Below are 17,010 nucleotides of genomic sequence, written 5' to 3' on the forward strand. Positions count from 1 at the left end.
CAGGGGGCTTCAAAAGAGCTTTGGTCAATAGAAGCACCCTGGGGTGGGGGCTGGGCAGATGAGCACTGGAGGCTGTCCTGATGCTTAGTAGGCCTGATCTCAGGAGCCCCTGCGCTTGTATCATTGGACCTGTCAGTCATGCTTCTCAGAACCAGGGGTGCCAGAAATACCATGTGCATCCCTGGGACAGAGAGTAGGTTCGCATTGCTTGGCCCAGCATGGACTGACAGATAGACAGAACAGCAGCTTCATTAAAAAACAGTTTATTAGCTTCTGAGCTGCCCAGTGCAAATGAAGAGAGGTTCCCTTCCCAGGTGTCCCGGCCTCTCCAGCTGAGCCCCGGGGAGCCGCTCTACTGTAGACCCCTGTCCTGAGGCAGTGTCCTTGTTCATCTGACTCCAGTTCCATGGCTCCCGGCCCAGGGCTAAGCCCCACCTCGAGAAGCCATAGGAATGGTCTCTCCTGAGAGACTGTTTTCTCCAGCATCTGAGAAGATGCCCCTGCTCCCAGAGGCTGGGGCCACGTCCACCTGGATGACGCCATGCACCTGGGAGAGCTGTGGGCTGTCCAAGCTGGCGATGAGCTGGCGGGGGCCGGGCCGCACAGGCACGAACGTCTGGCGCAGAGTCACTGTCTCGTTGCCCCCAATGTCCCTGTGGGCAGAGACAGGGTCAAGGGCCTGGGGTGACTGGGGGTGGAGTGGGGAGTAAGGACTGATGAGGCAGCCAGGAAAGAAGGAGCAGAAGGTGGAGCCCCTCAGGCATTTCTGGGCTCAGTTGGAATTCCCACACCAAGCACCAGTACAAAGCCTGAGTCCCAGGGCCACCTCCACATTGCAAGATCAGCAGTCATCCACACAGCTGCCTAAGCTAGAAATCTCCCAGTCATCCAGGACTCCTCCTTCCTCTCCCACAAACACCTGAACAAAACTGATGCGCCGCCTCCCCCTCATCTCCATTGCCACCTGCTGCCTAGTCAGACCACCCCCACCCCACTTGAGGTTTCCAAGACCAAGTGAACTTCAAGTGGAGACTTTGGGGCTCAACACTGTTTTGCCAAATACTTTCAATATTGCCAAGAAAAGAAGTGGAGGAAAATTATCTTCTACAACAATCATCTTTTCAAAGAAGGAACTTTTTTTTTTTTACAGAGACAGAGAGAGAGTCAGAGAGAGGAATAGATAGGGACAGACAGACAGGAACGGAGAGAGATGAGAAGCATCAATCATTAGTTTTTCGTTGCGACACCTTAGTTGTTCATTGATTGCTTTCTCATATGTGCCTTGACCGTGGGCCTTCAGCAGACCGAGTAACCCTTTGCTTGAGCCAGGGGCCTTGGTCCAAGCTGGTGAGCTTTTTGCTCAAACCAGATGAGCCCACGCTTAAGCTGGCGACCTCAGGGTCTTGAACCTGGGTCCTTTGCATCCCAGTCTGATGCTCTATCCACTGCGCCACCGCCTGGTCAGGCAAGAAGGAACATTTTAATACTCTAAAACATTGGTAAAATGTTTTCTCAGAAAAAAAAAGAAAAATCCTTCCCAAGAATAGACGGTCAGCACATTCACACTGACATACATGTTTGTATGTATGTGACACACACATGCACGCACACACACTTACTTCAGTGCCTTTATTTTCTCCTTTCTTCATGGGTCTCTGAAAATCTATTGCCAGACCACACCTCTGGGAATCATAGTCTCACCAGCCTTCTAGCCAGCCTGCTTGCCTCCAATCTCATTTTTCCATTCTATTCTCTAACCACTGACTCCAGTTCCATGGCTCCTGGCCCAAGAACTGGACCCTTTAAGGGCTTGGCTTCCTTGATGCTTATGGAACGGGACTGCAGCTCCCGAACCCGACACACAGGCTCATTCTGACTCAGGCTGCCTGCCTGCACAGCCTCCTCATCCCCCATCATTCCTCCTGCCCACCAGCTAAGACGGGCTCCTTCCTTTCGCTGAACTCACCTTCTTTTTCATGCTTTACCCTGGCTGCCTGTGCAGGCTCACACCACCTCACATCTCCTTTGCGCACCTCCTGCCCATAGGAAAATGAATCCGGCCTCTCCTTGAGCTCCTCCAGCAATCTGCACTTGCACTTTGCACACTGAACATGACTGTATTTATATAGATTGCACCCGCTCATGCCTGTTTGCATCTATCCTTTCCTGCCTCTGCCTCCCTTACCTTTGGCCCCCTACTCAATGCAAACCTGCCGCAGGGACCCTCTCTGGAGCCATTCCCTGTGCAGTCACCTCAGTCCCCAAGGGAATGAACCAACACCTCAACTTTGAGGATGAGCTGTTCTTGGGGCAAAACACTTAGCTTGGAGCCTGCTTGCAAGCAGCACCCCTGGACCACCTGTGCTCCTTTTCTATGACTGTTAGCTCTGTGGTTTAGGACAAGTTACTGAACTTCTCTGATTTTCACTTTTCTGTTCTGTAAAATGGAAGTGAATATAAAATAAGGGGGTGGGATCAGATGGTCTTGAAGGTGCCTCCAGGCTCCATGAAGGAGGGAGCAGGGGGAGGCAGGGAGATATATGAAGGCTAACTGTTAAGGTATAGGCTTAATTGCTAGACTTCCCATCATAACAGATAACTAGAAATTAAGTCTATAATTTTTCAAGTAGGCTATACTCTGGCTGGTTACAAATTTGTGTTTTTAACTTTTGTCCACTTTTCCACAGTTACACAGTTAAACTCATTTAGATTCAGACCAGGCTTGAACAGTCAACCTGACCTATACTATAATCAAACTGTACTATTTCAGAACCTGGCCTTTATTCATAACAGTATTTCCAAGAAAAACTGCTTTCCAGGTTCCAGCATGGGATGCCAAGATCTCTCCCTGCCTTAGTGTCAGATGAGACCTTTGCCACACCTCTGTTTGTGAATTTAAGCTGAGTGCATCAGCTGCTAAAGCTGGAATGTTTCTGTAACCACGAGTGCAGCCAATGAAACCAACTCCCTGACAAGGTCACTAGAACTTAGACATACAAAATCAGCATTGTCATTGCTGGCCGGGTAGCTCAGTTGGTTACAGCATCATCCACATATGCCAAAGTTGGATCACTGGTCAGGGCACATATAATAATCAACCAGTGGATGCATGAATGAGTGGAACAAGCTGATGTTTTTCTCTCTCTCCCTTCCCCTCTCTCTAAACATCAATCAATAAAAAATTTTAAAAACTATTAGAAAATAAAAACACCCCAAAACAAAATTGACATTGTCTTTCAATACTGTATTTGTTCAACCATGTTGCCAGTGCTTGGAGCATTTTTTAAAACTTCTCTTGGATTTTTCTCCAGAGTCCCTGAAAGTCACACACACACAATGAGCACTCGGGCACACATGCATATCCTGTCCCTCCTTTACAGCAAAGCTTCCCCTCTGCTTGAAAAGGCATCGCTACCTACCTTGTTTGCCCACCTTATTAATTAGTCTTCGCTCTAGATGAGTTCAGGATATATCCCCAATATCAAATGCATCCCCAGGAGGCCACCCTAGGGACATGCTAGAGAATATGATTCAGGCTCTGGGGGGAATTCCTGAGAAGGGTTTGGAACAGACTTTCAGCCTCTCCTGGTGACTGGTTTGGTGGTGACAACAGCCATCTGGAGGAGTAAGTTCTGGAATGTTTATTAAATGGCTAGTCACCACACTAGGTGGCACACCTTATGCTCTAATGGGGTTCCATACCACAGCCTTTGATGTGCAAAAGGGAGCAAAGTAACACCCAGCTTGGAATCCAATACATCTGTACCAACCGCCCAGGGACTTCCCCCTGGGCTTTCAATTGTCCTGGTGGCCCTGGCCTGGGCTGGCAGCAGCTGAGGAGCCACGGGATGTCCAAAGAGAACCTGCCTTGAGAAACCATCATCCAACCCTCTCATGTACTGGTGGGGAGATTGGGGTCTTTAAGTGGAAAGGGGGGATTACTACGAGCCCGCAGCTGAAGGGAGGGGACAGGCCTCCACGCTCAGTTCAGTGGTCCCCGCCTTACTTCCACGCTGGGGCAGGACTCAGGTCGGGCAGAGCTGCTGAGGGGAGTCCAGCTCTGTGTACCCTTAAGAACAGGAGAACCTCCCTCCATCATTTGCAGGAGAGAGACACCTGCAGGGGGAGCTATTTGGGAGTCTCCTCTCCACTTTCTAAGCTGCCAGAGACTCAGACTCGCGCAGGGAGGCAAAGGGAAAGCACTCCTTTGTGACAGATGACATCATCCAGGGTTCAGCTGGGGCAAAGATCAGGAAAACAACCTTTTCAGCTTTGACCTGTTGGCAAAAGTGGAGGCCCCCACCAGGCAGAGCCTGTTGGGACTGTGTGTGTGTGTGCGCGGTGGTGGTACTTACTGGGCAGGATGAACAGGGACCCTCCGCTTTTCCCCCAAGCCAGCCTCTCCACCCGGGCCATCACTTTCCCCCAGACTCTCTTTGTCTAAAGAAGAAAACACATGCCCCTGTCCCCAGAACACTAATCTTAAATGTCAGCCTTGGCCTTCCCTGCTTTCCCTCTGTGCTGTTCCTGAGGAGAGACAGGGCAGCTTGTGTGGGTCTGCATCAGAGGTGACAGCGCAGGCCCAGGAGCCCAAACACTGAGTGAGGCCCCTCACAGAGACTCGCCTGGTCCCAGATCAGACCCAGGTGGCCTGGTCCGGGCCCGAGGTGCAGGGCCCCCTCCTCTGCAACTGCTGCTCAGCCCTCCTGGTACAACCAAGCAACAGGCTTGAGCATCTGTACACAGTGTGCGCCAAGCGGGAGGAGTAGTCTGGCCCTTATGAGCTGTGAGACCCTGTAAGACATGGCCATTAAGTTCCCCAGCTGTAAAGTGGGGGTGATGGTGGAAATACTCAAAATAACAACTCTCAACAGAGCACTAAGTTTGTGCCAAGCACTATGCTGAATGCTTTATGCACCATTGCACTTAATTCTCACAATGACTCTCAGAACCAAGTACTACTGTGAGCCCCATTTCACAGGTGAGAAAAAATGAGGCTCAGAGGAGATAAGTCACTTGCACAAGGGCACATAGCCAGTGTGATGAAGGTGGGACTTGATTCCAAAGCTTTGTTTTTAATTATCGGATGGTCTCTAATGTGCTTTAAAGGGTTTTTATGGTCCTCTCAAGTGAGAAAATATGCCTGAAAGCGCTTGGTCAACTCCTGAGCACTGGGCTAATGATTCCTGTGTGGAGTGTTAGCTCCCTAATGAGATGATAAGACAGGGTGCGGGGACACAGCACAGCACCACACACGCAGCAGGTCTCCTTAAATGATGTTTGGACTGAACTGAGTCAGGAGGTATTGCTGGCTGGCTCCAAGCTGCTTTGTTGGACCCCAATAGACGGTATGAACCTAACCATCCTAACCAGTCTAACCATCTTGACTGAGAGAGGAAGCAATGTGGGGCCCAGGGCAGCCCAGGAGGTGGCAAGGACATGCCAGACTCACCCAACGTTGAGGATCTTGGGTCTCTGTAACCCGGAGCCCTCGAGCCGGAAGACAACATTGGTGAGGCGGACAGGCAGGGGGTTCTTGAAGACAATCTGTACTCCGCATTCCTGGCCAACTACAGCTGCTCCCAACAACTGAGAGAAAAAGAGGCCCATCCCCACATCAGAGACCCTGGCCAAATACAGAAGGTCATTCACTGCACCAGAGAGGTATCAAAACCTCTCTGAGTTCCACATTTCTGCTCCTGAGAGGAGGCTCTGCATAAGCCAGAGAGGAAACTCAAAGCCACTCCTCACCCAAAGTCACCACAGAATCAGGTAGATGAGATCTCGTTTTACATAAGAGAAAACAGGTCTGAGAGCCTAGAGCCAATTTCTGTCCTTTTCCTCTTGGAACTGCTGATCAGACCAGCCTGGTCCTGACTTAGTGCCCTGTCCCCTTCGCCTCCAATGTCCCTCAGCCCCGCGCTCTAGCCAGCTGCCCTCACCGTGAGGGAGAGGTCAGGGGTGCGCAGACGGAAGGTGTGCTGCTTGGCCAGCACCTGCCCGTTCTCCTTCACATGGCCTGAGATGTTGAGCAGCATGGCTCCCTGGTCCACAAGGTGGGGCTGGTATTCCTTGTAGGCTACAGGCATGGTCACGCGGTCCGCTGGGGAGAAGAGACATGGTGTCACAGAGGCCTGCTTCCCAGACATGGCCTCCCAGAATCTCCATGTCCACAGCCCCGGTACCCAGCCATCTAGGGGGCAGGGCTGGGGAAGGAGCACTTACAGGCCCCTGGAGCCAGAACCACTTCCTTCTTGCTCTCCTTGAAGACAGACCCGGTGACACCGGTGTAGAAGGTGACTGAGAGGTAGAGGTGCAGCTTCACAGTGCGGCGGCTGCTGCCGCGATTGGTCAACACCACGCAGACTGTCAGGTCCTGCCCCATCACTGCGTCCTGGGCATCCACCTGTATCGCCACATCCTCAGCTGAGTCCCGGGTGGCATACACATTGGGTTTGCTGCCATAGGAGGTTGCTGTCTCCACTGCCTTCCGCTCTGCTTCTGAGCCTGGGGGTTGAGGGTCAAGGGTAAGGGAACTGCTACTCTGAGAGTGGGTGAAGAGCAGAAATATTTGGCATGGGCCTGAGCTGGCTGGGTTGGGGGGATGGTACCTTCTGGGTGTTTATAGATGTGAGTGATATCGTCCCGCATGTTGGAACCAATGGCCTTTGTGATAATGAGTGTGCCAATGGCCTTCTCCTCCACGTACACTATCTTGAAGCTTCCATCATCCTGTCGCTGCCAGTAAACCTTGTCACTGTTCACCTATTGGGAGAGGGTAAGGGGGTGTGAGCCAAGAGGTGAGTGAGCCACAGGGTCCAAGGTTGGACCTGACCCCAGCTACTTTCTCTTCTTGATCTTTGAAACAGCAGGGATGGTTAGGCCTAAAGGCTGGGAGCCTCCTGGCAGAGCCAAACAGAGATACTCTCCAAACTGAGCCAGATGAGGCCAGAGAACAGTGAGGCTGGTCTGGGAGACTCCTTGCAAAGCACTTTGGCATTAATAACAGTAATCCTTTATGCTCGTTTGCAGACTTTATGACTTGTAAAGCTATTTCATACCCATTACTTCTTTTGATCCTGAGTGCAGGAAGCACGACAGCCATTATTATTACCTTTTACAATTGAGCAAACTAAGTCTCTTAGAATGACTTGCCCAAGGACACAAGCTGGTCCGTCAGCGGTGAAGTCAGGACCAGAGAACTCAGGACTATGCCAGTGCTTTGGCCCTCTAGACTGCACAAGAAAGCACGTGGAAGAGTCCTCACCTCGGCAAAAATGAAGGGTGTATCATACTTCATGTAGACCAGGCCATTCTTGATGGACTGCACGGAGCAGGGCCCACAGCAGAAGATGCCTAGGGGAGTCAGGGCAGGATGAAGTGAGAGAGCCAAGGAGGCCAAGGGGGACCCTTAGATCTGAGAGAAGCCCATCCATGCAGGCCTAGTGCCCACTGCCTTGGGCTTAGCAGCTACCCAGTCCAATCCAGGAAGGGCAGACAGAAGAGTGAAGTTCCACTTGGCTTCAGTCAGTGGAAGCAGAGGCAGGGCAAGTCTGGGGACAAGCTGCCTTGTTAACCAAAGCGTTGACACACTCTGTTCTCATTGGCTGAAGTTGGATGTTGGCTGTCTGTGATCCTCCAGAGGTCAGGACCCTCTACATCAAGACAAATCCAGATCCCGTGGTAACTCTGCTTACTGACTGGGAGATCAATGACACCATCGCCACCCTTTCAGAAAGATCCAGAACAACCCCTCAGTTCTGCAGCTTACTGTGTTCTCTCTGTTGGGAGGTGGGAAGGGAACTGGTAGGAAATAGAATCATCATCATTCTCAGGAGGCTCTTTTAGGGGAGTTGGGCTGACAGGGAGGTTGGGCAGGAGAGGACACGGAACAGTAAGTGAGGGTCACAAATAGCAAAGAATCTTAGAAAACACCTAGCACTACAATCTTCTTTAATAGATGGCGAAACTTGCCCTGGCCGGTTGGCTCAGCAGTAGAGCGTCGGCCTAGCGTGCGGAGGACCCGGGTTCGATTCCCGGCCAGGGCACACAGGAGAAGCGCCCATTTGCTTCTCCACCCCTCCGCCGCGCTTTCCTCTCTGTCTCTCTCTTCCCCTCCCGCAGCCAAGGCTCCATTGGAGCAAAGATGGCCCAGGCGCTGGGGATGGCTCTGTGGCCTCTGCCCCAGGTGCTAGAGTGGCTCTGGTCTCGGCAGAGCAAGGCCCCAGAAGGGCAGAGCATCGCCCCCTGGTGGGCAGAGCGTCGCCCCCTGGTGGGCGTGCCGGGTGGATCCCGGTCGGGCGCATGCGGGAGTCTGTCTGACTGTCTCTCCCTGTTTCCTGCTTCAGAAAAATGAAAAAAAAAAAAAAAAAAAGGATGGCGAAACTTGAGACTCAGAGAGGCATGGTAGATGCCAAGATCTCACACGATAGCTGGATACAATAGAGTGGAAGGAGCTAATATTACTATGGTCCCGGCATGTTGCTAGTCTCTAATATATGATTTCTCATTTGATTTTCCCAACCACCCTATATGGTTTGTCATATTATCCTCATATGAAAAACAAGAGCACCAAAGCCCAAAGATGCAAGGAACTTGCCCAAATTGACATATCTAAGGAGTAATCAAGCTGGAATCAAGCCTGAGTCTGGCTGGCCGCAGAGCCCCTGCCTGGCGCCTACCCCACCACTTCCCAGAGTGGGGACCAGACTCAGTTCTCCCAGTGTCCCTGGGCCAGGCTTTTCCAGATCACAGGCATCTCTGGGTTGCACAACTCAGGGGGCACTGCTCATAGAGATGATTGAGATGGAGGGGTCTGGCTAGAGACCAGAGGAGAAATGTAGGCTAGGTGCAGGCTCTCTGACCCAGGGTGATGAAAGGAGAGGCAGAAGAAAGGCGGCCTGAGGGGCGCAGGCTGGCTGCCTGGGTTGCAGTGCTAAGGTGGAAAGGGGAGGGACCAGTTTGAGAAGAGAGCATATGGCAGGTCTAATTTTTGTGAATGTGTATTGTGGAAAAGAGACTAGTAGGTTGCTTTCTTCTTTGCCCCTATCTGAACCCTGATTTTTTTCTATACTGCACATATTACTCATAGTGAGCAGTGGAACAGATGGAGAGAACTCGGTGAGAGTGAGCATGTATGTCAAGAAGGGAGGGAGTCAGGGACTGGATTTGCTTTGCTTCTGACCTAATGTTCTGTGTCCCAGAGAAAGTCACTCCATCTCTTTGGGTCACCATTTCCCACGTGTCCCATAAGGGCTTGGAGTGGGTCCCAAACCCAGCTGATCTTCTACATCACCAGGGGGACTTTCAAATAGATAGATTCCTAGAATTTATCCCTAACATGTCTGATATGTCAAGTCTGTGGTAGGACCTAGACATCCACCTAAAACAAAACAAACCAAAACAAAAACCTCTTGGGAGAGAATATAAAATATTTACATTTTATGTTGTTCACGTCTATACTTTTTTTTCCTTTCAAGCATATATTACTTATAATAATCACTTAAAAATTTTAAAATTACATAAATAAAAGGGTCTTTCAATGAATTATCTCTAGAATATGTAAATAAAAAAGTACATGAGCATAGTGGATTGGCTGGGGGAGAAAAACTCATCACTCAATGCTCTTGAATCTTTTGATTTTTTTTTTTTTTTTTTTGTATTTTTCTGAAGCTGGAAATGGGGAGGCAGTCAGACAGACTCCCGCATGCGCCAGAGCGGGATCCACCCGGCACGCCCACCAGGGGGCGATGCTCTGCCCATCCGGGGCGTCGCTCTGTTGCGACCAGAGCCACTCTAGCACCTGGGGCAGAGGCCAAGGAGTCATTCCCAGTGCCCGGGCCATCTTTTGCTCCAATGGAGCCTCAGCTGCGGGAGGGGAAGAGAGAGACAGAGAGGAAGGAGAGGGGGAGGGGTGGAGAAGCAGATGGGCGCTTCTCCTGTGTGCCCTGGCCGGGAATCAAACCCAGGACTCCTGCACGCCAGGCCAACGCTCTACCACTGAGCAAACCAGCCAGGGCCTCTTTTGATTTTTGACTCATTTGAGTACACTAACCGTTATAAATAAATAAAATTTAGGCATATAGCTATGCAGAAAGGTAAAACGAAATGAAAAACTGGCTGATACACCTGTTTCAAGAACCATGGGGTTAAAGGGCCTGGCTCTACGGCTCAGACCAGTGCTAACACTGGAGTTTGTTACCCAGGTTGGGGATGGAGAAGTCAAAATGGGTTACAGGAACCAGGAAGTGCCCCGCCTCACCACTGCTGGTCTCCTGGGGTGTAGCATCCACAACCTGCCACCCATCAAAGCCTGAGGGCAGATCCGGCCTCTTCATCCAGCAGTCGTTCCACACGTGGAAGTTCCTGGCCAGACACGGAGGGAGTGCAGAGTCTGAGCAGCCCATCCGGGGTGTCCCGGCGCCCCTCAGTATCCAGGTCTCGGGTCACTGTTCTTGGCAGGGACGAGCAATCCAGCCCCGGCCCAGACCCCAGACTCACCAAACAGAATCATGGTTCAGATGCTCGAGAGGCTTCATGTTTTCGTCAAAGTAGATGTCCATAGTGAGGGACGTGTCTGTGTCATGCGCTGAGTTGAAGTTGGTGACAGTACGAGCGGCCAGGCCCAAGCAACGCAAAACTGCGGAGGACCCAGGGTTGGGGGCTCAGGGCCAAGAGCCAGGCAGTGTGGGGGGAGGCAGGTGAGGCATCAGGTGAGGAATAGCAGGAGGAGAAGGGAAACTGGGGTTGCCAAGCTGAGTCAGGGGTCACTAGGGTCAGGAGACCTTGGGGTCAGGGTGTGATGGGGGTTAAGAGAAGCCAGGCCATTTTCTGGCCTTGTCCTGCCTGTCTGCTCTCCCTCCCCTCCCCTAGGCTTCTCTCTGGTAGTTAACATTAATTAATGATAATTAAGGCCAGCCTACCATCCACCCCCACCTGCCCTTGCACTGTCGCCACAGCTGTGCCTGGCTCACGAAGGTGGAGCCTGCTTCCTTCCCTCCTCCTTGTAGGGCCCAGGCCACTCCTGTCTCCCAGTCCCCCCACTACCTGTGGTGGTCACACCGGCGAAGACCCAGCACTGGCCGTAGGGGACAGAATAACCGGTGTGTAGGTAGCTGAGTAGAATCTCCACACTGCCCACCCACGCTGATGGATTTGTGCCTCGGGAGTAATCGCCAGACCAGTTCCCAATCAGGACCCCATTGTCATCCAAGGAGTTCACCTGTGCAGGACAGGATGGGAGGGGAGGAGTCGGAAAACCCTGCAACCAGCTCTCACCCCTAAATGCCTCAGGAGTTAGCTGAGCCTCACCCACGCCTCCCAGAGCCACCTGCCCCCCACCCCCACTCCTGGTCTGACACAGGAATGTGAATCCTGGGTGTGCCAAGTATTGGGTTTGGCCTTACATTCCATAAGAGCTGGGACAGGAGCCAGGAAAGGGGGGGGCAGGCAAGGGAGAGAAGAGGAGTGAGACCCCTTTCACAATACCCTTTGAAAGGGCAGGTCAGGGCTGGGGTCTTGGAAGAATCAGAAAGGCCAGGAGTGGAAGCCAGGGAGGCATCAGGCAGACACATAATAGGGCTCAGAGCCATGAGGATGCTCACCATGGCAGAGATGACCCGGGAGACACTGACTGCATCCCCACGGCCTCCGTACGGCATGCCCCGCCGGTCGAGGATGTACAGGCAGGCATCCAGCACTCCGTGGTCAAACTGGAAGGAGGGCAGAGGTGGCTGCAGCCCACCGTGACCAAGCTTGACCCCTAGGCCAGCATCTTCTCCCCCTCCCCACCCCACCCGCCTCTAGCTTCCCCGAGTGCATGTGGCCCTGGCCAGCTGTACCTGGCCGTAGTTCCAGGTCCGCTCGCCAATCTGTGCTTCAGTCCCGTAGTAAATTCTCCCAGACTCATTAAGTACATATTCCTGCCGCCAATCCTCATGGTCCACGTACACGGTGTCCTCTGTGTTCCCCAAAAATACACATGCCTGGTTCCCTCCAGCCCTCTCCTTGGGCCCCACCTGCCTCTGGGCCAATTCTTCAGGATTCGTGTCCCCAGGGAAGGACAGGGACATATCCAACCTGAACGCACTGCTGCTCCCAGGAAGGATGGAGGGAGCACGTCAGAGATGGTGGGAGGAGAGCAGCTGTAACCAGGGCCCTTCACCAGGGGAGGTGAAGTTGTGTGGCCTTGAGGTGGTCATCTTTCAACATAGGGCCTGGATGCCCTCACCTGGACAGTGGGAGCTGGGCTTCTCCTAGGGCCAGGCACCGAGGCACTTAGCTGGCTGCTAGGACAGGAAACCTGCCTGCCTCCTCTCCTGTCTACTCCCTGCTCCTGACTCCAGCAGGCTCACCTGGGCACCAGGGATTGAAGAGGATGTAGATCTCATTGTGGGGTTCGAAGGGCAGCAGGAATTCACCAGCCTCTGAGTGTGTGCGGACAGTGAACTGAAACTTGCCGATGATGGCGTTGGGGGAGGTGTGCACCCGCAGGTTCAGGTTCTGCCCACTGGACTTGGTCACCTGGGCCTTCCAGCCTCCACTGCCCCCCTTGCCCACTGGGATGATCACGTGGGTGCCCTTGCCCACCTCGGGGTTGTTTCCTGGAGTGGGGAAAGTAGCAATTAGCTCATGAGGCCTCCCTGAGGTAGGGGGATGGAGCCTTAGACTTCCCCAGCCCCACCCAGAATGTGTATGAGCCAGTGTGCATGTGTCCCTGAGTTGGGCCATCGCCTTACAGTCTGAGAGCAGCTCTGTCCCCGCCCGATGCTTGCCCACATGCCAGGGCAGAGACCCAGTCCAACGTCCCAAACCTGTTCCCCTGACACTGAACTCAAAAGTGGGCAGGAGAGACCAGGCCACCATCACCCTCTGCCTGAGTGACTGTCCCAGCTACTGGAACAGCAACTAGAAAAGCAAAGCTGCCCTGGCTGGGTCCAGACGGTCCCCCTCATGCGAAAGGGCAATCTAGACCCCGAAGGCCAACAATGCCTGCTCCCTGGGTTGCTGGTTCCAGAGCCCAAGGCATCCCTGGTGGAGGTGGTGGGGTACTTGGGAAATGAGAGGCAGGCTCGGTAAGGCCGGGTCCTAATCAGAGGGTATGAGGAGTCGCCCGCCCCCGGCAGCAGGGTAATCACCAGCCTGCACAGTCGACGGCCACCAAGCAACGCGGCGAGGGAGGCACCTGCCCTGAGCCGTGGGGACACAGGAAACAGAGACAGAGTTGGACAGAGAGAGAAGAGAGATCCAGCCACACTCTGGAGAAGGAGAGGAAGCCCAGAAAGAAAGACACAGACGCAGCAACCCTGAAGCAAGCCCCCGAGGAGAAAGAATACTGAGACAGATGTCCCTGGAGGTTTGAAGGGGTGAGCTTAGGAAAATGGGGACAGCAAGATTCTCCTTGAGATACACCCCTAGGGACACACACTTGCCCCTGCCTATCCGACAGAGGTTGAGAAGTGAATGAGGGAGGAGCCCGAAGACTTCCCTCTGACCTTAATACCAGGGCTGGGAGGCCTGCTAGACATCCCCCCTGCCCGAGTTTTCATCCTTCCCACTACAGGCCCACTGACCAATGTGCAGTTCCAGGGTGACACGATCCGAGGACTCGTAGGGCCGAGACAGGAAGAGGACCATGTGGAAAGGCTGCCCACGGCGCAGAATCAGCTCATCGTACTCGAACTCATCTGTGTGGTGCGCTCGGCGGTTCTGGTCCGAGCGTGAACTCAGTAGATCCACACCGGTCACCACCAGCATGCCCTCTGCAAAGCAGCGGCTCCTGGTCAGTGAATACCCCATGGGGAGCCCAGGTCCCTACTGTTAGCCTCCCAGGCCTCCAGACATGCTAGGATGGGTCTCCAGTAAGGCCTTTTGGCTCTCAGCTAAGGTAGACAGGCCAGCCTCACCTCGGATGGCGCCATCTCCAGCTGCGTTCACACCACTGCCCCGTGAGTTAGGCCTGCGGGAGTCTGAGCCCCGGGAGTCAGGTCTTCTGCGCCCAGAGCTGGACCTTCGGACACTGTGGGGCTCAGCCCCCCAGTCATCATCTGCCCCACTCCTGCAGGAGCAGCAGGCACAGCAGCGAGCCCAGAAGGAACGGCTCCCTCTGTGCGACCGTCTGTCTGGCTCCGGCTCTGGCTCCGGGGAGGGTGTGGAGGGAGGCTGCCAGGGGTTCCCGCCCCAGCGGCCCAGGTCTGAACGAAGACCATCCATCATGTCTGTGTGGAAGAGGCAGGGAGGCTCTGGTCACTCTACCAGACTTTCTTTACCCAGGACACCCCAGCCAACCCAACCAGCCCTGCCAGAAACCCTCCCTTCAGAGAGCCGATTTGGTCCCAGCCAGATGATGGAGATGCTCTTATCTTGATCCAGAAGACTCCCTGAGCACTCCTTCCAGACTTACCCAGAGAGACCTCCCACCCTGCAGAGGAGATCCTCCCTTCTCATCCCCGGACCAACATCCACCAAAGCAGATGCCCAGGAAGACGCCTGCTCAAGGACCCATCCCAGAAAATGCATGGACACTTTTCACAGCTTCAAGACCCAGCTGCAAAGACCATTCCATCCGTCTTGCTTCCTACACCTGCCTGCTCCTCAGTCAGATGGAGGTCGATGAGCCAACCACTTTTAGGACTCACTTCTTAGCAGAGATTCCCCACCCAAGGCTCCTTGCAAAAGACAGGCAAGGGACACATGGGACTGGGGTCCTTGGCAATCCCCACGTCGGGTCAAACCCGGCACAGAGCATGGGGAGGGGCTGCTGGCCATTCTGGAGCCCATGCTCCCACTGCAGCAGGACGCGGCACAGAGGCAGCTTCGCTGGGCCCGCAGGCTGGGGCTGGCCCGCACCCCACCCTGCTGGGGCCGGGTCTGGGCGCGCGGCCTTTAGACGGCTTCGTGAGGCTCAGGACCTCAGAGCCTGTCAGGCCCTTTACCTGCGGCGGTGCTGGCCAGGGCAGAGCGGAGTCGTGCAGAGTCGCACTCCGGGGTGGAACAGGTCAGGCCTGATGGCACAGGACCTGATGGGCCGGACGCCGCAGCACAAATGAAAGGTGTGGGGCGGGCGGGTTAAGTGGTTTATGAAGGGGGGGGCGGGGCAGCTGCCAAAAAGTTAAGCTTGGTTGCTCCATCACCTTCAGGGCAAGAGGCCTGGCTCCCAGAGGCTGTCACCATAGGTAGGTGTCCCAGAGGACAGCTGTGATTGGCTCCAGCCACCCGCAACCAGGAACATGAGTGGTAGGAAATGAATGGATTGTAATACATGAGAATGTTTTATATATATATATATATATATATATATATATATATATATATATATGTATGTATAATAATAATTATTATTATTATTTTTTTTGTATCTTTCTGAAGCTGGAAACGGGGAGAGTCAGACAGACTCCCGCATGCGCCCCACCGGGATCCACCCTGCACGCCCACCAGGGGTGACGCTCTGCCCCTCCGGGGCGTCGCTCCCTTGTGACCAGAGCCACTCCAGCGCCTGGAGCAGAGGCCAAGGAGCCATCCCCAGCGCCCAGGCCATCCCCGCTCCAGTGGAGCCTTGATTGTGGGAGGGGAAGAGAGAGACAGAGAGGAAGGGGGGGAGGTGTGGAGAAGCAAATGGGTGTTTCTCCAGTGTGCCCTGACCGGGAATCGAACCCGGGTCCCCCGCACACCAGGCTGATGCTCCACCGCTGAGCCAACCGGCCAAGGCCTGTTTTATATTTTTAACATTATTATTATTTTTATTATTAAAGATTCCTGCCAGACTGTGTGCTTAAGGAGCCCCTATCCTGAAGGCAAGGGGACAGGGAGCTTCTTCACCTCTGTCCAGCTGACCCTCTGTTGCTAAACTCAGGCTGCCTGCCTGTGGTCTCATAGGCCCCTGCAGATGGGCTCCCATGCAGCCCAGGGCAGGCTCAGCCCTGTGAAACTGGCCTGGTCCTGGTCCTAATCCTGCCTAGGGAGGTCCCTGAATCCCAAGGTGCAGACTGGTGACATCAGCAATCTGGCCCTCAGACAGGCTCCACCAGCCAACCCATGACCTGCCGGCTCTACCAGATCCTCTGACCCCTCCTCCCTCCATGCATCCCTCCTCATCCTCCAGCTGCTCCACAGTCCCTGGTAAGAGTGAACAGCCCACAACTTTCCGTATCCCTCCAAGTTTGGGGTTGGGCAGTGGTCAGAGTAGAAGCAATCCCTTGTTTTCTCCCCCCAGCCATGGGGTTTGGGGGAAGCTGAGGCGTGGTTAGAACTGAGGCCTCCGTCCCAGGCTGCAGAGTACCCCCCCACACACACGCACACACACACTTTCAGGAGTGTCTGGTCAGCCAGAATACTGGGTTGTTCAACCTGGAATTCTTCCTGGAAATCCTGACCAACCGGCTCCAGGCACCTGCTCTGTGTGCATCCCAACTCCACCCTGGCATAGGGAAACACGAGGATGCTGCCACAGAGAGAACACCAAGGTAAACAGGAGGCCAGGCATCTTCAGGGAGGCTTTCTTGGGAGTTCTGCAGGAAGTTTGGGGCCCCATTCTTAGGGCATCTTCCCTCTATCCCACGGGTATCCCAGCTCTGCCCACTGGCCACTGAACAGAAGTCAGTGAAAACAGGGTTGGAAAGGAGACATAGGAAGCTGATTAAGGAGAGGCTAAGTTTGATGATACATCAGGCAGGGAGGTGACTCAGGGAGTGGGGACAGAGGCAGAGTTCTCCACACTCACGTTGACCTCTCCCAGTCATCTCCAAGCATAGCTCTGCAGAGGGTCTGCCTCCACCTCCTATGTTTTCGGACAGCTCACCAGTGGAAATCAAAATCTCAGGAAGATGTGAGGCAGGTCAGCCAAAGGACTTTGTTGAGGGGCTGTTTGTGCATCATTATAAATATGGAGAGGTGGTACCCTGAGAATCTGGATGTGTGTGAGCAGACGTGTGCCTGGGTAGATTCCCAGGGGACCAGGAAAATGCCTTGTCATACTCTCTCCCTCTTGTTTCAATCTTTCTTTCCCCACCCAGC

General features: G+C 53.8%; 1 protein-coding gene across 1 annotated transcript; it reads right to left on the minus strand.

Annotated features, from left to right (window-relative positions):
- Positions 1-247: 247 nt before the first annotated feature.
- Positions 248-15,070, minus strand: TGM1 (transglutaminase 1). The gene is made up of 15 exons (XM_066277600.1): positions 14,934-15,070; positions 13,905-14,216; positions 13,572-13,760; positions 12,354-12,602; positions 11,841-11,959; positions 11,604-11,711; positions 11,047-11,221; positions 10,501-10,639; positions 10,262-10,365; positions 7,268-7,356; positions 6,612-6,765; positions 6,226-6,507; positions 5,943-6,103; positions 5,453-5,589; positions 248-653 (listed from the first exon to the last, which is right to left on the minus strand). The coding sequence occupies exons 2-15, from the start codon at positions 14,212-14,214 to the stop codon at positions 425-427; spliced, it is 2,445 nt and encodes an 814-aa protein (XP_066133697.1). The 5' UTR covers positions 14,215-14,216; positions 14,934-15,070; the 3' UTR covers positions 248-424.
- Positions 15,071-17,010: the final 1,940 nt, after the last annotated feature.

Source organism: Saccopteryx bilineata, chromosome 4, assembly GCF_036850765.1.
Source record: "Saccopteryx bilineata isolate mSacBil1 chromosome 4, mSacBil1_pri_phased_curated, whole genome shotgun sequence".
Classification (NCBI taxonomy): domain Eukaryota; kingdom Metazoa; phylum Chordata; class Mammalia; order Chiroptera; family Emballonuridae; genus Saccopteryx; species Saccopteryx bilineata.